Here is a 15,022-nt window from a genome sequence, read left to right on the forward strand (position 1 = left end):
ATTGATTGGCTCATGTTGTAATTAAACTTTAATGAATTCATATGTCTCTTTGGTTTGGACAGTCGTTCAACTTAGATGTAATCGATTCTATTTATTAGTAGGACCATGAATCGTGCTATTAATGTCTTTCTTTTCTCTTCCGATCCTTTTGTTGCGTACTTACATATTGATTATGTATTGTCTGTTGTTTGGCTTGTGCATAGAGATGCCGTCGTATGTCGTGTACAAGGGTAAGGTTCCCGGAGTCTACGACGACTGGGAGGAGTGTCGGAGACAGGTTCACCGTTTCAGCGGTAACAGTTACAAAGGGTACACCACTAGGGCGGAGGCCGAATGTAGATACGCCCGCTATCTAGCGGGAGAGAGGAGGGAGCGTTGGAGGAACCGGATGAAGACCAGTTTGATCGCGATGATGCTCATCGTGATGACCGCAGCTCTCTTCTATGTGATGGTAGTTTAGATGATCGATATCGACTTGTAATGTGAAGACAAACTCGATACTCGCGGTCTTGAGACTTGTAATGTTTTATCTTTGTTCAGTCTTTTGAATTCGGAAACTAATATGATGAATTGTATTCGAAGACCAATTTTCTATTGTATTTGATGAATCTGATGTTGCTGTGTGCTACTGTTTATATTCTGTCCAATAATATATTTTGTAACCTGTGCAAACATCAAAAAAGTAAAAAAAAAATTCATACTAATGGCGCATCACCTCCAGGTGCGCCATTAGTATGCCAAAGGATACTAATGGCACATCACCACAGAGTGCGCCATTAGTATAACAAAGCACATGGTTTCGTATGGCCCCCCGGGAGGCACACTAATGACGCATGGTGTTACATACTAATGGCGCACAGCTTGATGCGCCATTAGTATACCAGATACTAATGGCGCACCAGTGATGCGCCATTAGTAAAAAATACTAGTGGTGTGGTACTAATATCAGTGCGCCATTAGTAGGCAAAACCGGTGCGCCATTAGTAGGCCTTTTCCTAGTAGTGAAATCGCAACCATTCCACGTTGTTGCTGTGTTCTGAATTGAGATGGAAACATGACACTCCCCAGAAGAGATAAACAGACAACTTGAGGCTTCACATGCACAGCCGGCAAAGGTAGCCATTTTTTTTCCAACCTCTTGGTCTTGCCTGGCACCCAAGCCTTCTGGAAGTTCAATTTGAACTTGCAACCTGGTTGATCGGTGAACTGGCATAAGTCGAACACACAGACTAAACACCCGAGCCATCGAGCTTCCAGGCGATGTCGTCGTCGGTGTCCTAGGAGTATGATACAGGTGATGTTGATGGCTCTCCAGAGCAATATGAATTCCTGCATGATAGTGTTGACTTTGTTTGTGATGCAAATCCTGAACCTAGCGATCCTCACGCAGCGCAGCCACCACCATCCTATTCTTCCTGATTGAGAGACTAGCATCGAAGAAGCGCGGCGCACGCCGCGCCGTGATCGTTCACGTCCGTATTTTATCAAAATAAGCAAGAAAACAACATGTATTAAGCGATAAAATAAAATAAAAAGGAGAACACGAATTCTATCATTACCCCATGATCTGTGTAGGCACATAACCAACATTAAATTATTTAACAAATTAAGCAAACCGGCTGACCTATTAATATTTTTTTCGTATGTTGTTCTGGTTTATCCGGGTGTACTATTCTAGATTACAATTATGTTATTGTTTCGGTTTACGGCTCGGGTGGGTTAAGTTTTTTTTGGTTTATTCAGCTGTTGTTCCATTTTCACTGGTTATACAGTTCCGTGTTATTTGGGTTTGTTGTTTCTATTTATTTGTGGTATTGTTTTGGTTAGCAGTTGTTGTTTAGGTTTATTCGGGTGTATTGCTATAGGTTACAATTCAGTTACTATTTTGGTTTATGATTCGGGTGGTTTGTTGTTTTCGATTTATTCAGGTGTTGTTTCGTTTCACTGGTTTTTCTGTTCCAGGTTATTCAGGATTGGTGTTTTGGTTTATTTTGGTTATTGTTTTGGTTAGCAGTTATTGATTTATTTGGATACGGTTTCGGTTTTTGTACGGGTAATTGTTAGTGAACTATTCGCCGATGCATGGTGTAAAAATGGGTAGTAATCGGTCAAGAACTTATTTCCCCCACGAATTATTGTTTATGCAAATATACTGTTTCAACCTACTGTTTTGTGCCTCGGCAACACCATCACCGGAATGGATCAGGAGACGACTGAGACGGCTCTGCGTCGGTATGCCAGTGGAGAGAAATGATGTGTAGAGAAATCCTAAATTTTAATCCTATATATAGGGACGCGATGGTGGAGAAGGAGAGAAATGATGTGTAAAAAGATCTCAGTTTCTGGTAACAAAGATCGTATTTTTTCTCTCCGGTGGAAAAAAAAGAGTCATATTACTCGGGAGCACTGTAGCACTGAGGGAACTGTTCATGCGGGGGGTACTGTTCACAGGTGATACTGTTACCTGTCACTATTCACTGACATTGATGCAGATGAACAGTAGAAGCTTGAAAAAAATTCAAGAAAAACAGAACCTAAGCCTTCCCGCTTTAGTATAGTAACTTATAAAGGATTGGATAGACCAGGCACAGGGGGTGCCGCCGCCCAACCACAAGCAGTGCCAGAAATTCACCGTCACCCCATTTCCGATCGTAACGGGGATCGTGTAGGCGAAGGCGCACGGTTAGGGCCGGACAAAAAAAAGCTTGAAGCTCGTGAGTTAAACAAATAGCTTGTGACTCGGTTTGGACTCGAACTCGAAGAATAACAAGTCGAGACACGCTTTAGTTTAAGATCGTTTATAGAACGAGTTAAATGAGCCGATCTCACGAGTACTCGTGTAACTCGTTAGGTTCAGTATAAAAAATCAGCCAAGCACCTTGTGTCTCAAGCGCCCAACACAACGCCTAGACATTCGAGAAAATTAAAATTGTTTGGTCATGTATATATTACTAACTTGCTGATAATTGTGGTCAATGGTCATGTACATGGTACTCCGATGGTAGAGACAATTGTAAGTTAAGCTTGTACATGCTTGCAATTGTTTGTGAACATTGTACATGTTTAATATATACATTCTACATTCCCAGGAAATCATTTTTACCACATTCGTAAGCTTTTATGTTCATATCCTTAACGAGTTTAACAAGCTAAACGAGCCAGCTCGCGAGTTATACAAGTCGAGCCAATTTTGGATTCAAGCTCGTTATAGTAACAAATCGAGTCGAGCTAGCACGTTAACAAAACGAGCTTTAGCGAGTCTAGCCGAGCTTGCTCGACTCAGCTCGAATTCCAGCCCAACGCACGGTCCTTCTCGTTGCACATAGTGTCGGTTCCAACCCAAGGCTTGTCAGGTTGCTTATAGGCCAGCCAAAGCCAGCAAAGCCTCAGAGCGCGGCCTTAGCGTGTAATGTCAGGGATGCCGAGGTTACCTTGATCCACCAGTGACGTGACAATTTGCCAGTTAACCTCACATTTGCTGCCGGAGAGCTCCTTCTCTTGAGCCCAACGGAGGAAGCGGCGGCACACCCTGTCGATGTCCTTAATGAATTTCTTCAAAGTGACCAGAATGGTGAGCGTGAAGGACGACATCACAGAAAGGACACACCGAACTAACACCCGCCATCCCGACACCGGCATGAGGTGGCCCTTCCAGCCGGCGGCGAGCCTCGCTCTAATCGTATCGAAAATGAACTAAAGGTACACAATTACATTATATATACATCTTACTAAATGTCACACATATTTTTGGAACATGTGATTTTTTTTTTAAATATGTACATTTTTAAAAAATTGTATGATACATTTAAAAAAAATCAGGCGAACATTTTCTTAAATGCCACGAACATTGTTTTGAAGCATGTGAACATGTCACAAACATTTTTATGAGTGACACAAACAATTTTTATTTTTTTAACATTTAAAAATAATAATTAAAGTAATTATGAAATATGCATATTTAATTGTTTTTTGGAATATAAACAAAAGTAGCCGGCCCACTACAGCGTCGCTTGAGGCGAGGGCTCTCTATTTCTCGCTGCGGGCGAGACATAAATATCCCCGCCCCTAAAACGACAAGCTCGACGCCGGCGACCCGGCGTGTCTCCTTCTGGCCGCCTTTTTTTCGCAGAGCGGCGGCAGGGGCAGCTCAGCCGTTTGGAGATCAGCTCTTCGGCAGCGCAAGGGGCAGCTCAGCCGTTTGGAGGTCACCTCTTCCTAATTGGACAGGTGCGCTCGCCTTCTGGCCTCCGATTGTTGGCGCTTCCTCTGCGCACCTTTAATTCTCCGGTTATTTGCTCGCGGCTCGCCCGAGCGCCCCCCTCGATAGTTGTCTGGCGCCAAGTTTTAGTTTGGGAATAGATCTGCTATTTCTAAAATAAAAAGGCGTGGGTCACTGTGGGTCGTATAGATCATTGCACAAATCTCCACCAGTTCGTCTGCTTATTGTGAGATTGGTAGAAATTTCAGTAATTGGGTAATGGTCTGCTGGAGTAACCTCATATTTACAGTGCCACTATGTAGTCCGTGCTGAAGCATAACCGTTTAATCCGAGGCTCCCCCATCCCTGACCAAATTGCATGGTTCTTAGCCAGTATCAGTGTTAGTCAGTTGAGCAAACAGACTAACTGACGGAGAGTTTCAGTTCTGAACTGAAATCGGTGCTCATTGAATCGAAAATCGGATTCATCTTCTTTCTAAAACAGCCCTTTCTACAACACTATTGCAGCCATTATTTGTGTTGCTCACATCATGGCACACAATGTTCGCTTTTCATTTTACAGTTATCTTATCAGTAGTACTAATAGAATTTGGCAGTGTGCGTTGTTCATCATACTAATACGTTCAGTTCGTGGTTTTATGAGATTGGTACTCTGTAGCGTGTAGTTAATGGCCAGTTGCAGAAATGTCAATATTTGCAATGTTGGAAAGTCTAACATGCTATCAGGTTATTCTAATTAACCTCCTCCCACCCAGCCATGACTGAAGTTCTTTCTTAGTCAGGAGGAGCAGTATTAGCCAGTTGAGAAATTAGCAGACTCACACAACGACAATGCGCAAGTAACTTGGCATTTTCACATTGAAATCACAAAGCAAACTCATCTTCTTTCTCCTTGGTCTTGCAACGCAAATACAACCATTATTTACATTGCTTTTATTATGGCACACAATGTAGACTTGCCAACACAAACCAATTGTTTTATATCAACTAAAATTCATGGGATGTCCCTGGATTGCAATCAATACGACAATACCCCACCACTATGCTGAGCAAATTGACAGTAGTACAACATTTTCCAAATACATGCATGTTCAGGTGACCATGACACTGCTGATGCCTTGTCGCCACTCACGGCCCATCAGTTCTTTTGCTCTTGCCACAAGAGCAGAGAGAGGCATGCTGTGCTCCATGAGTCCTGCATCACCCATGAAGAACCTGTACTTTTCAGCCCTTGAAGGTGTATGTTCTACCCGCAGCAGTGCTTCCATCATCCAGCATTCATTAAAACAGTCTGTGTAGCTAGGATTGCACTCCATTATGTGTATGGCATGTTCAACTATCACCCTCCTGATTCCCGGACAGTGAGCAGCAGGTGTCATATTTGAGTTAAGTGCACAGACAAGTCTGTTTATAAATCTTTCTTTAATCTGGCCATGCTCAAGTTCTCGCACAAAGTCTCCAGGAATGGCATTACATATTTGTGAACTAAGGCCAACAAGGACCTCTAGTTCCGCCCCGTCTGCATCCATTATTCCTTCCAAGACCTATAGTGGAAATAGCTAAGTGATGTAAGCCTTGATTATTGTAAACATAACATGGTAAACTTTTGCTGCATTTGCACCTATATATATATATATATGTGTGTGTGTGTGTGTGTGTGTGTGTGTGTGTGTGTGTGTGTGTGTGTGTGTGTGTGTGTGTGTGTGTGTGTGTGTGTGTATAGATAGATAGTTAATCCATGATGATGCCATAGCGCCATCTATTTCTCTAGTTATGTTACATATATTTGTCAGTTTTTCTTACTTCTTATTACTCTCAACATTGAAATTACTTAATTGCATGGCATAAACTATATCATGAATGATGTGCATGTCCGTGCCATGAAATGTCCATAGTTAGAAGAAAAATAATGCATGCAATTTTCCTTAAAAGTTTGTGAGAAAGGAAATGTTGCAACAACAGGTGTACATAATTCAGCTTCTAATTTTACTTGTAGCTTAAGTTTGCAGGACTGACCTCTCGCAAGATGTGAGAGATCTCTTTCAGTTCTGAGTTGCCGAGCTTAGGTTGAGTATGTATGCACATACTCCGCAACAGGCTTGCTGCTACGTACCTGTACATGTCACCATGGATCATAAATGTGAGCTCCTTGATGAATATATACCCTGGTTCGGCTAACATAACCGAACAGTTGTTGGCACTGTCCATTGCTAGCACTGCCAGGGCTTGCCCGGCGACCTTTCGTAACTTGTCTGAATATGTACTTGAGGCTGCTTCTCGGTTAAGAAATGCATGCATCAACCCGCTAATGATCACTCGATTCTTTCCGATCTCGTCCCTTGCGTTTGCATCCATGGAAATATTTCTGAGAATTTCTGCTGTTAGCTCCCTAAGTTCTTGGCTGCTCCCACCGTCTTCCAAGATCACTGCAAGGTTGCTCAAAAGGAAGGGGTGTTCTGAAATCTCCTGTCGCAAAGTTACCCCAAACTTCCCTTGAGTACTTACAAGTCTTCTCAGCAGTCTCAACGATGAACCTTTCAGCAGTGCCTGGTCTGTCTCACTAATATTTGTCATGTCAGTTCGGTTGCTTGTGAAATCTATGATCTTTGAGACGAGGCCTGTTGCTTTGTTGATTTCTATACAGTTCTCAATTTCAAAGCTAGCAAGAGTGTCAAGAATTAACATGCCCAGTACAGGGAGCAGATCCTGGTCCGTTGATGGCTCCTCCTCTGGAATATACCAGCATTTGGTAATCTGCTTCCAGCATCTCAGTGTACATGAGTTTTGTCCATCCATGTTAGATGGCTCCTCCCTTGGAATCAAACAATATACTGCCATCTGTTTCAACCATTTAAGCATGGGCGGCCTCTGTTCGTCCATGGCAACTTGCTGAATTGGGGTATCTTGTTTTGCTTCTAGGCTACCAATGTCCAGGAGAGGATCCTTTATTTTCTGCCGGTGAACAGTATCAAGAAGTGAGGCTATGAGCTGCATTGCCCCAGGGACAGATATAACTCGGAGGCTACCAGCAAGCTCAGCTACAACCTTCGCGGCAAATGATCTAATATCTGTATCCCCTTCACTTGTCCAGCCCAACATGTTGAACAAGAGAGTTAGAGTCTTCGTGGAAGTCGCTAATTTTGAGATGGCTTTAGCCTTGATCGGCTCATTTTTTAGGAAAATGTGCAACATGTGAAGTCCATAGAGCTGCATCTTGGGTGAGTCCGACTTTAAAGAATCCATTGCAAATGCGATGAGGCTGATCTTGTTTCGGGCAAACACAGCGCCTTCCATGCATTTCTCAAAGGCATATGCATAGTACAAATTGACATATTCCAGTGCCCGGGGACCTCTGAATCTAGCACGACGGGCGAGGCATCTCAGGAGGATCCATGAAAAGAGATCAAGGATGCAGGCAACAATGTAGAGTATTCCCTGGCCAAGCACCATCCCGTAGAAGATATTGAGAGATGGCACAAGGTTTGTCTTGTCCCCAAGGATTGTCTGATCAACATGTTCATCATGACCATAGTAGTCTTGTCGTGTGAGGCGTATTAGTGCCAGCACGATGCGCAATACTGCTGCTGGAAACTGGAGATTGCCGAATAACATTTTCACCAGACCAAGTAATATCAGTGACATGAAAATCACAATCCGGATGGCACCTTCAAAAGTGAACACAAACATTGCTACCGCAGCTAGCATGCACAAGTTTAGAATAACCCGACGCCAGATTATTGTTTTGCTGACGAAAGTCTTGTCTACCAGTTTCATGATACCTGGGAACCGCAGCCTGCTGATTGTTACTAGGAGCACGATCACAAATAGTATCAGGTATATTGTCAGCTTGGCGATTGAGTTTTTGAAGCTGAGTTTGTGAATGTTCTGTTCATCGAAGCTATATAGTACAGTGGGACTAAGCAATATGATTGCAACAATTGGGCTCCATAATGACATGGCACGGCATAGAGGATTGCATACGACTATTCTTGCAGCTCCTGGACATAGAGAAGGGCTAATTGCAAGCATTGCCATGGGAAAAGGTGGTAGTTGTATTGTCGCATACTCATTCCAGATCAGCATGCACACGAAAACATCGGAAAAACATAACACCAAGATCAGTGCATTCCAGCTAAGAGACTTGAAAGCACCTCTGGTACGGAAGAATAGTCGATAATCCATGTTGTTGTTGCGGCCGCTGAACATCCTGCACATAAATATATAGTATAATTAAACAAAAAGGCTACATAGAATCCACAATGCAAACATGACAATAACAATTCAGAAATCTGTCAGACCCGGATGAGTCTGAAGTTCATCATTCAGAAACAAGGAAGGGAATTCTACTCAAACTAGCTTTTGGGGTTCGAATCATACAAGTTCTTACAAAACAGGAGGAACCTAAGGCCGGCCAGGAACACTGGCGGCGAAAGGGGGAAACCCTAACAATTCTCGCTATGCCTCCATCGAACTAGAATCCTGGCTTTATAGCCTTACAAGTTGGGGGAAAGAGGTAAGAAAGTAAAATGACAGTAGTGGAGCGTTGTAGTCCTTGTCGGAAAGTGAACAGCGACCCGGGCGATGATGACAGCCGCCCGATGCCGTAGGGACGCGATCCGGAACTTCTCGACCAGCGAAGCGGTATGGGGGAAGATTGAGCGTTGGATAGGCGATGGACGGCCACCGTTGCCTCGCGCCAACGGCTGGGAGTTTAAACTTAACTGAAACGCTGCAGTTCATAAGTTGGGTCCTGACAACTCCCCCCCATCGACTTCAGACCAGTCCTCAGGGCTGAAAAGCTGGAAAAACCTTTTGTATGAATGTTGCGTCCTCCCACGTAGCATCTTTCTCGTCCATGTTACACCATTTGATGAGCCAACGCACCACTGGTATTTGTATATCACCTTGAGTCCTGGGAATAAGCTTTCTTTCAAGCAGTTTCTCCGGTTCAAGGAGAATAGTACCCTCAGCGTTGATGAGTGGTAGGTTGGGGTTTGGGATTGCTTGTGGCCCTAGGTGCTTCTTCAGTTGACTGACGTGGAATGTGGGGTGCAGTTTGCAGCCCTCAGGTAAGAGCAATTTGTAAGCAACAGGACCAACTTTCTCTGTTACTCGGAAGGGGCCATAATACTTGGAGTGGAGCTTCAGACATCTATGAACACTTAAGGTAGTGTGCCTATAGGGCTGAAGTTTGAGATATACCATATCACCCACCTCCAAAGTTCTTTCAGATCTCTTTTTGTCAGCATAGTGCTTCATTCTTGTTTGAGCTTTCAACAGATTTGCCTTGATCTGTGCTACTGTTTGTTCAGCAGTGAGGACAGATGAGAAATCTTGAACTTGTTCAGCTGGGTAAAGGGCTGCTTCAGAGATCATGCTGGGGGGTCTGTTATACAGTGCCTGGAAAGGTGTCATTTCCAGAGAGGTGTGGTAGCTGGTGTTGTACCACCATTCAGCTAGGGAGAGCCAGTTCATCCATTTCTTAGGTTGTAAGAAAACCATGCATCTCAAGTAATTTTCCAAGCATTGATTGACCCTTTCCGTTTGGCCATCTGATTGAGGATGATAAGAAGTGCTCATGTGCAGCTTGATGCCCAGTTTCTTGAAGAGTGCCTGCCAGAGATGGCTAGTGAAGATTGTGTCCCTGTCAGTGACAATAACAGAAGGCAATCCGTGTAACTTAAATATATTATTAGTGAAAGCTTGAACCACAGTATGGACAGTGATGGGATGCTGCAGTGGGACAAAATGCCCATATTTTGTGAATCTATCCACAACCACTAAAATCATGTTTTTGCTTTGGGAACTGGGAAGGCCCTCAACAAAATCCATGCTGATGTGACACCATGCAAAATCTGGAACAGGCAGAGGCTGTAGCAGTCCAGGGTATTTTCAATGTTGAGGTTTGTTGATTTGGCACGTTGGGCATTGTTTGATGTAATCCACAATGAACTGTTTCATGCCAGGCCAGTGGAAGAGAAGTTTAACTCTCTGGTAAGTGGCTCTGTGGCCAGAGTGGCCTCCCAGCTCAGAGTTGTGCAAGGCAGATACTAACTGATTTCTGAGGTTAGTATTATTGCCAATAACAATTCTGTTTTTGTATCTTAGGATTCCTTGTTGCAAGGCATAGTTAGGAATAGCACTAGCAGCAGTTGCTAATTGAGATATCAAGTCCTTGCATCTTTGGTCCTGGGAATAGCTGGAAATGACCTCAGATATCCAGGCAGGCCTTACTTGACTAGCCACCAGTGAGTGTAACTTGTACTTCACTCTAGAAAGAGCATCAGCAACTTTGTTGTTCTTGCCCTGTTTATACTCAATCTTAAAGTTGTAACCCAGAAGTTTTACTAGTAACTTGTGTTGAATGCCCTCTGTTAGCTTTTGCTCTTGTATATATTTCAAGCTCTGCTGATCAGTTCTGATGATCAAGGAAGATGCTGCAAAATAGTGCTTCCAATGCTTTAATGCTTCAATGATGGACATAGCTTCTTTGTCATATGTAGACAGGGCAGCAGCTTTAGGGCCAATGGCCTTGCTAAAGTAAGAGATGGGCTTGCCCTCTTGCATTAGCAATGCACCAACACCATAAGCACAAGCATCTGTCTCCAAGATAAAAGGCTGAGAGAAATCAGGTAGGGCCAGGACAGGAGCTTGAGTCATCTTGTGCTTCAATATGTTGAAAGCTTCTTGTTGCTCAGTTTCCCACTTGAAATTGTCCTTTTTCAAGGATTGGAATAGGGGTTTGCAGATGAGGCCATAATTTTGGATGAATCTCCTATAGTAACCAGTGAGACCAAGAAAACTTCTCAATTGAGTTACATTTTCAGGAGTGCGCCACTGGGCTATTGCTTCAATCTTGGTAGGGTCAGTTGCAACTCCATCCCCTCTGATAACATGGCCCAAGTATTCTACTTGGGGCTGTGCAAAAGTGCATTTGCTTAATTTTGCAAACAACTGATTGGATTGCAATACTGCCAGGACCTGTTGTAGATGTGCCAAGTGTTCTTTCATATTCCTACTGAAAATTAAGATGTCATCAAAGAAGACCAACACAAATTTTCTCAGATATGGAGCTAGAATTGTGTTCATTAATTGCTGAAAGGTAGCAAGAGCATTAGTTAACCCAAAGGGCATAACCAAATACTCATAGTGGCCACAATGAGTGCTGAAAGCAGTCTTTCCAATATCTTCTTCCTGCATTCTGATTTGATGATAACCACTTCTGAGATCTAGCTTTGTAAAAACGGTGGCACCCTTCAATTCATCCAAGAGATCTTCTATGACAGGAATTGGATACTTGTTTTTAAATGTTTGCTGGTTAATCTTTCTGAAATCATTGACTAGCCTCCAAGTCATGTCCTTCTTTTTAACAAGGAGTGCAGGGGAGGAGTAAGGACTAGAGCTGTCTCTAATCACTTTGGTCTTGATCATGTCTTTAATGATGCTTTCCATAGCATCTTTCTGGTGGTGAGGTAATCTGTAAGGCCTTTGGTTAATTACTTTTGCTTCAGGGGTAAAAGGTATTGCATGATCTACAGTTCTCTTTGGAGGAAGATCCGTTGGAGTGTTGAAAACTGGGGAAAACTTGTCTAGAAGCTGTTGCACAGGAGCTGGGACTGGTGTGTCTACAGGTTCTTGGACTGCAATTCTGTTTAGGAGTAGAACAGCTCCACAAACAGGTTCCTCTGAAAAGGTATCTGCATTGTCTAGCTCTTGCACAGCTACAGAAGGTAAGCTTTCATCTTTGAAGATTTTCTTTTCACCAGTTTTCAGAGTGATTTTGACATGCATCTCATCAAAATCTAACTCCACTGGGCTGAAAGAAGCCATCCAGTCTGCTCCCAGGATTACATCATAACCTTGTAATTATAGTACTTGGAGATCAGTGGAGAACTGTGTTCCTTGCAGAGAGAATGGGCATTGTAGGGCAATGAATTCAGACCAAAGAGTATCTCCATTAGCCACAACCACCTTTCTTTTTCTGGTAGGAGTGAGAGCACATCTAGCTAGGTGGGCAATCTTAGGAGTAATGAATGTATCAGTACTGCCACTATCAATGAGTGCAGTAGCTGGAGTGTCACCTATCATGTCTGTCACTGTAAAACTGAGCTTCTTTGTGGATTTTATACCCATAAGAGCATGCATAGATATTTGGAGGGGGGTATCATCACTTTCTACAGGGGGGAGGGACATCAACTTCATCCTGAGCTTCAGTATAGTAAACCAACTCAGCATCCTCAGGGCAAGCAGCTTGAAGTGCTTGTATCTGTGCTTGATTTGCCAATTTGCACACCTTTTTGTGGCCTGGAAACCAAGGCTCTTTGCATTTGTAACAGATGCCCTTCAGTCTAGCTTGTTGTATTACTATAGCTGTGTTGGTGGGTCCTGGTTTTCCTGGGTCAAACTGCACCTGCCTTCTCACTTGTTGGAAAACAGAGGTAGGAACAGTAGTTCTTTTCTGTGGTTGAGCTTGTTCCATTCTTCTGGCAAGCCAAATTGCTTTTTGTAAGTCAGCAGGCTCATGACATTGTACATGGTGCTGTATATTGTCAATCAGTCCAGAGATAAAACTGGCTTTGTAGTAATCTTGGGGTAGAGCTGGATTGTCTCTTCTCATTAAGTTCATGGCCTGCTCAAACTTGAGGATGTAATCATTGACAGAACCTGTTTGGGTAAGTGCATGGAAAGATCTAACATTGTCACATGCAGATGTTTCAGCAAACCTGTCACCCAGGAACCTATAGAATCTATACCAAGTCAGGGTGTTAGGTACAATGCCAGTACCTCTCCACCATTCAATTGCTGGGCCTTTAAGGTAAGTTACTGCAATCTCTGTTTTCTGCTCTAGTGGGGTTCTAGCAGCTTCAAAATACAGCTCAATGGTTTGTATCCAGGAATCTGTACTGCTACCATCAAATTCAGGAATGTTGTACTTGGCTGGTTTTACAATTGCTAGTTGTCTCCTGTTGTCTTGCCCCTGATCTCTCTGCCCAACTCCAACCCTAGCTTCCTGTTGTGGGATTTGTTCAGCTTGCTCCAAGTCCAGTTGAACTACCTGTTGAGCATTCTGCATTTGGTTAACAGCAGTGTGAACTCTGTTTTCAGGAACTGGGTGTTTACTTGCAGCAAAGTGAGGATGCCTATAAGGGTTCGGTTGCTGCCATCCAAGTTAAGCTCTTTTCAAGTGTTTTTATCCACTAACGTGGCAGATCCAACAGTAGGAGGAGTGTGGAGGACCGTGGCTGGTGCATGATTTGGACCTTGGGGTGTTTGCTGTTGGCCACTACCTTGTGCAACATCTTGAGGATTGGGAGGAGTTTCCCTGGGTTTGGGAAAACCTGCAATGAAGCTGTTCAAAGAGCCCTGTAGTTCGCCCAAGGTTTTTTGCAAGGTTTGAAAATTTGTGGCAACATGGTCTCTGAAATCTTCAAAGTCTTGTCTGTCATTTTCTCTGTTCCGCTGCAGGGTTTTGACATCCAGTTGCAATGATTGGAACTCCAAGTTCTCCGTGGAGGAGGAGTTCTCAGGGCCTGTCATGCTAGCACGAAGACTGCAGGGAGGGTTTTTACAACTAGCAGGGAGCTTAGTAACCTCACTGCGCGTGATCAGCCGGCGAAGGGAGGAATTTTACCACAACTGGAGCTGCAACCCGACCTTGGCCTTCGATCCTACCGCCGCCAGCACCGCCGCCAGCGCCGCTCCGCCGTGAGTACACCGGATCTGGGAGGGAGGAAGGGATTTTACCGCAGAAACAATGTGTTTCTGCAACCTTTTCCCGCGCCCAAACCTGTACCGAATTTCACTCCGCCACCAGTCGCCGCCGGGGAACCACCGCCGCCCAACAACACCGGTGAGAAATGGAGGATTTTATGGCGCCTCCAACTCCACTTCGGCACCGGATCTCGCGCCTCCAAGGAGAAGAACCAAGCTCTGATTACCACTTGTCAGACCCGGATGAGTCTGAAGTTCATCATTCAGAAACGAGGAAGGGAATTCTACTCAAACTAGCTCGATTTGGGGTTCGAATCATACAGGTTCTTACAAAACAGGAGGAACCTAAGGCCGGCCAGGAACACTGGCGGCGGAAGGGGGAAACCCTAACAATTCTCGCTATGCCTCCATCGAACTGGAATCCTGGCTTTATAGCCTTACAAGTTGGGGGAAAAAGGTAAGAAAGTAAAATGACAGTAGTGGAGCGCTGTAGTCCTTGTCGGAAAGTGAACAGCGACCCGGGCGATGATGACAGCCGTCCGATGCCGTATGGACGCGATCCGGAGCTTCTCGACCAGCGAAGCGGTATGGGGGAAGATTGAGCGTTGGATAGGCGATGGACGGCCACCGTTGCCTCGCGCCAACGGCTGGGAGTTTAAACTTAATTGAAACGTTGCAGTTCATCAGTTGGGTCCTGACAAAATCACCCTGACAAGATTTGAACACAGCTCTAGACTTTGAGTGCAAAACATGTAAACTGGGGATAAGTTGTTTCCATATATATTTTGTTGGGTCTGTCTAGGAGCTGATGTCCACTCTGTTTGTTGTCTTTTTCTTTGTCCTAGTTTTTTTTTTTGTTTCTTGTTGCTGCATTATATATTTGTGAAAGCTTAGATGTGACATCTTTAAAAAATATCTAGATGTGAATTAGACAAACTGTATTTTGTTTGAGTCAGTATTGATGGGTTGACATGGCTCCGACAGGGGTAAATTTACTTATTCTGAAGGCTTGCAGCCACGTTTTGGGCCCTTCGGACTGCAATCAATGTAGAAGGCATGTGCCGATGGAAAATTCTTGTTCCCTGTTTGGAC

At 44.0% G+C, this 15,022-nt stretch overlaps 1 protein-coding gene across 1 annotated transcript; it reads right to left on the reverse strand.

The window, feature by feature from the left end:
• Positions 1 to 5,223: 5,223 nt before the first annotated feature.
• LOC119367421 lies at positions 5,224 to 6,904 on the reverse strand. The gene is made up of 2 exons (XM_037632938.1): positions 6,236 to 6,904; positions 5,224 to 5,763 (listed from the first exon to the last, which is right to left on the reverse strand). The coding sequence occupies exons 1-2, from the start codon at positions 6,902 to 6,904 to the stop codon at positions 5,311 to 5,313; spliced, it is 1,122 nt and encodes a 373-aa protein (XP_037488835.1). The 3' UTR covers positions 5,224 to 5,310.
• Positions 6,905 to 15,022: the final 8,118 nt, after the last annotated feature.

The sequence above is a fragment of the Triticum dicoccoides genome, chromosome 2B (genome assembly GCF_002162155.2).
Source record: "Triticum dicoccoides isolate Atlit2015 ecotype Zavitan chromosome 2B, WEW_v2.0, whole genome shotgun sequence".
Classification (NCBI taxonomy): Eukaryota; Viridiplantae; Streptophyta; class Magnoliopsida; order Poales; family Poaceae; genus Triticum; species Triticum dicoccoides.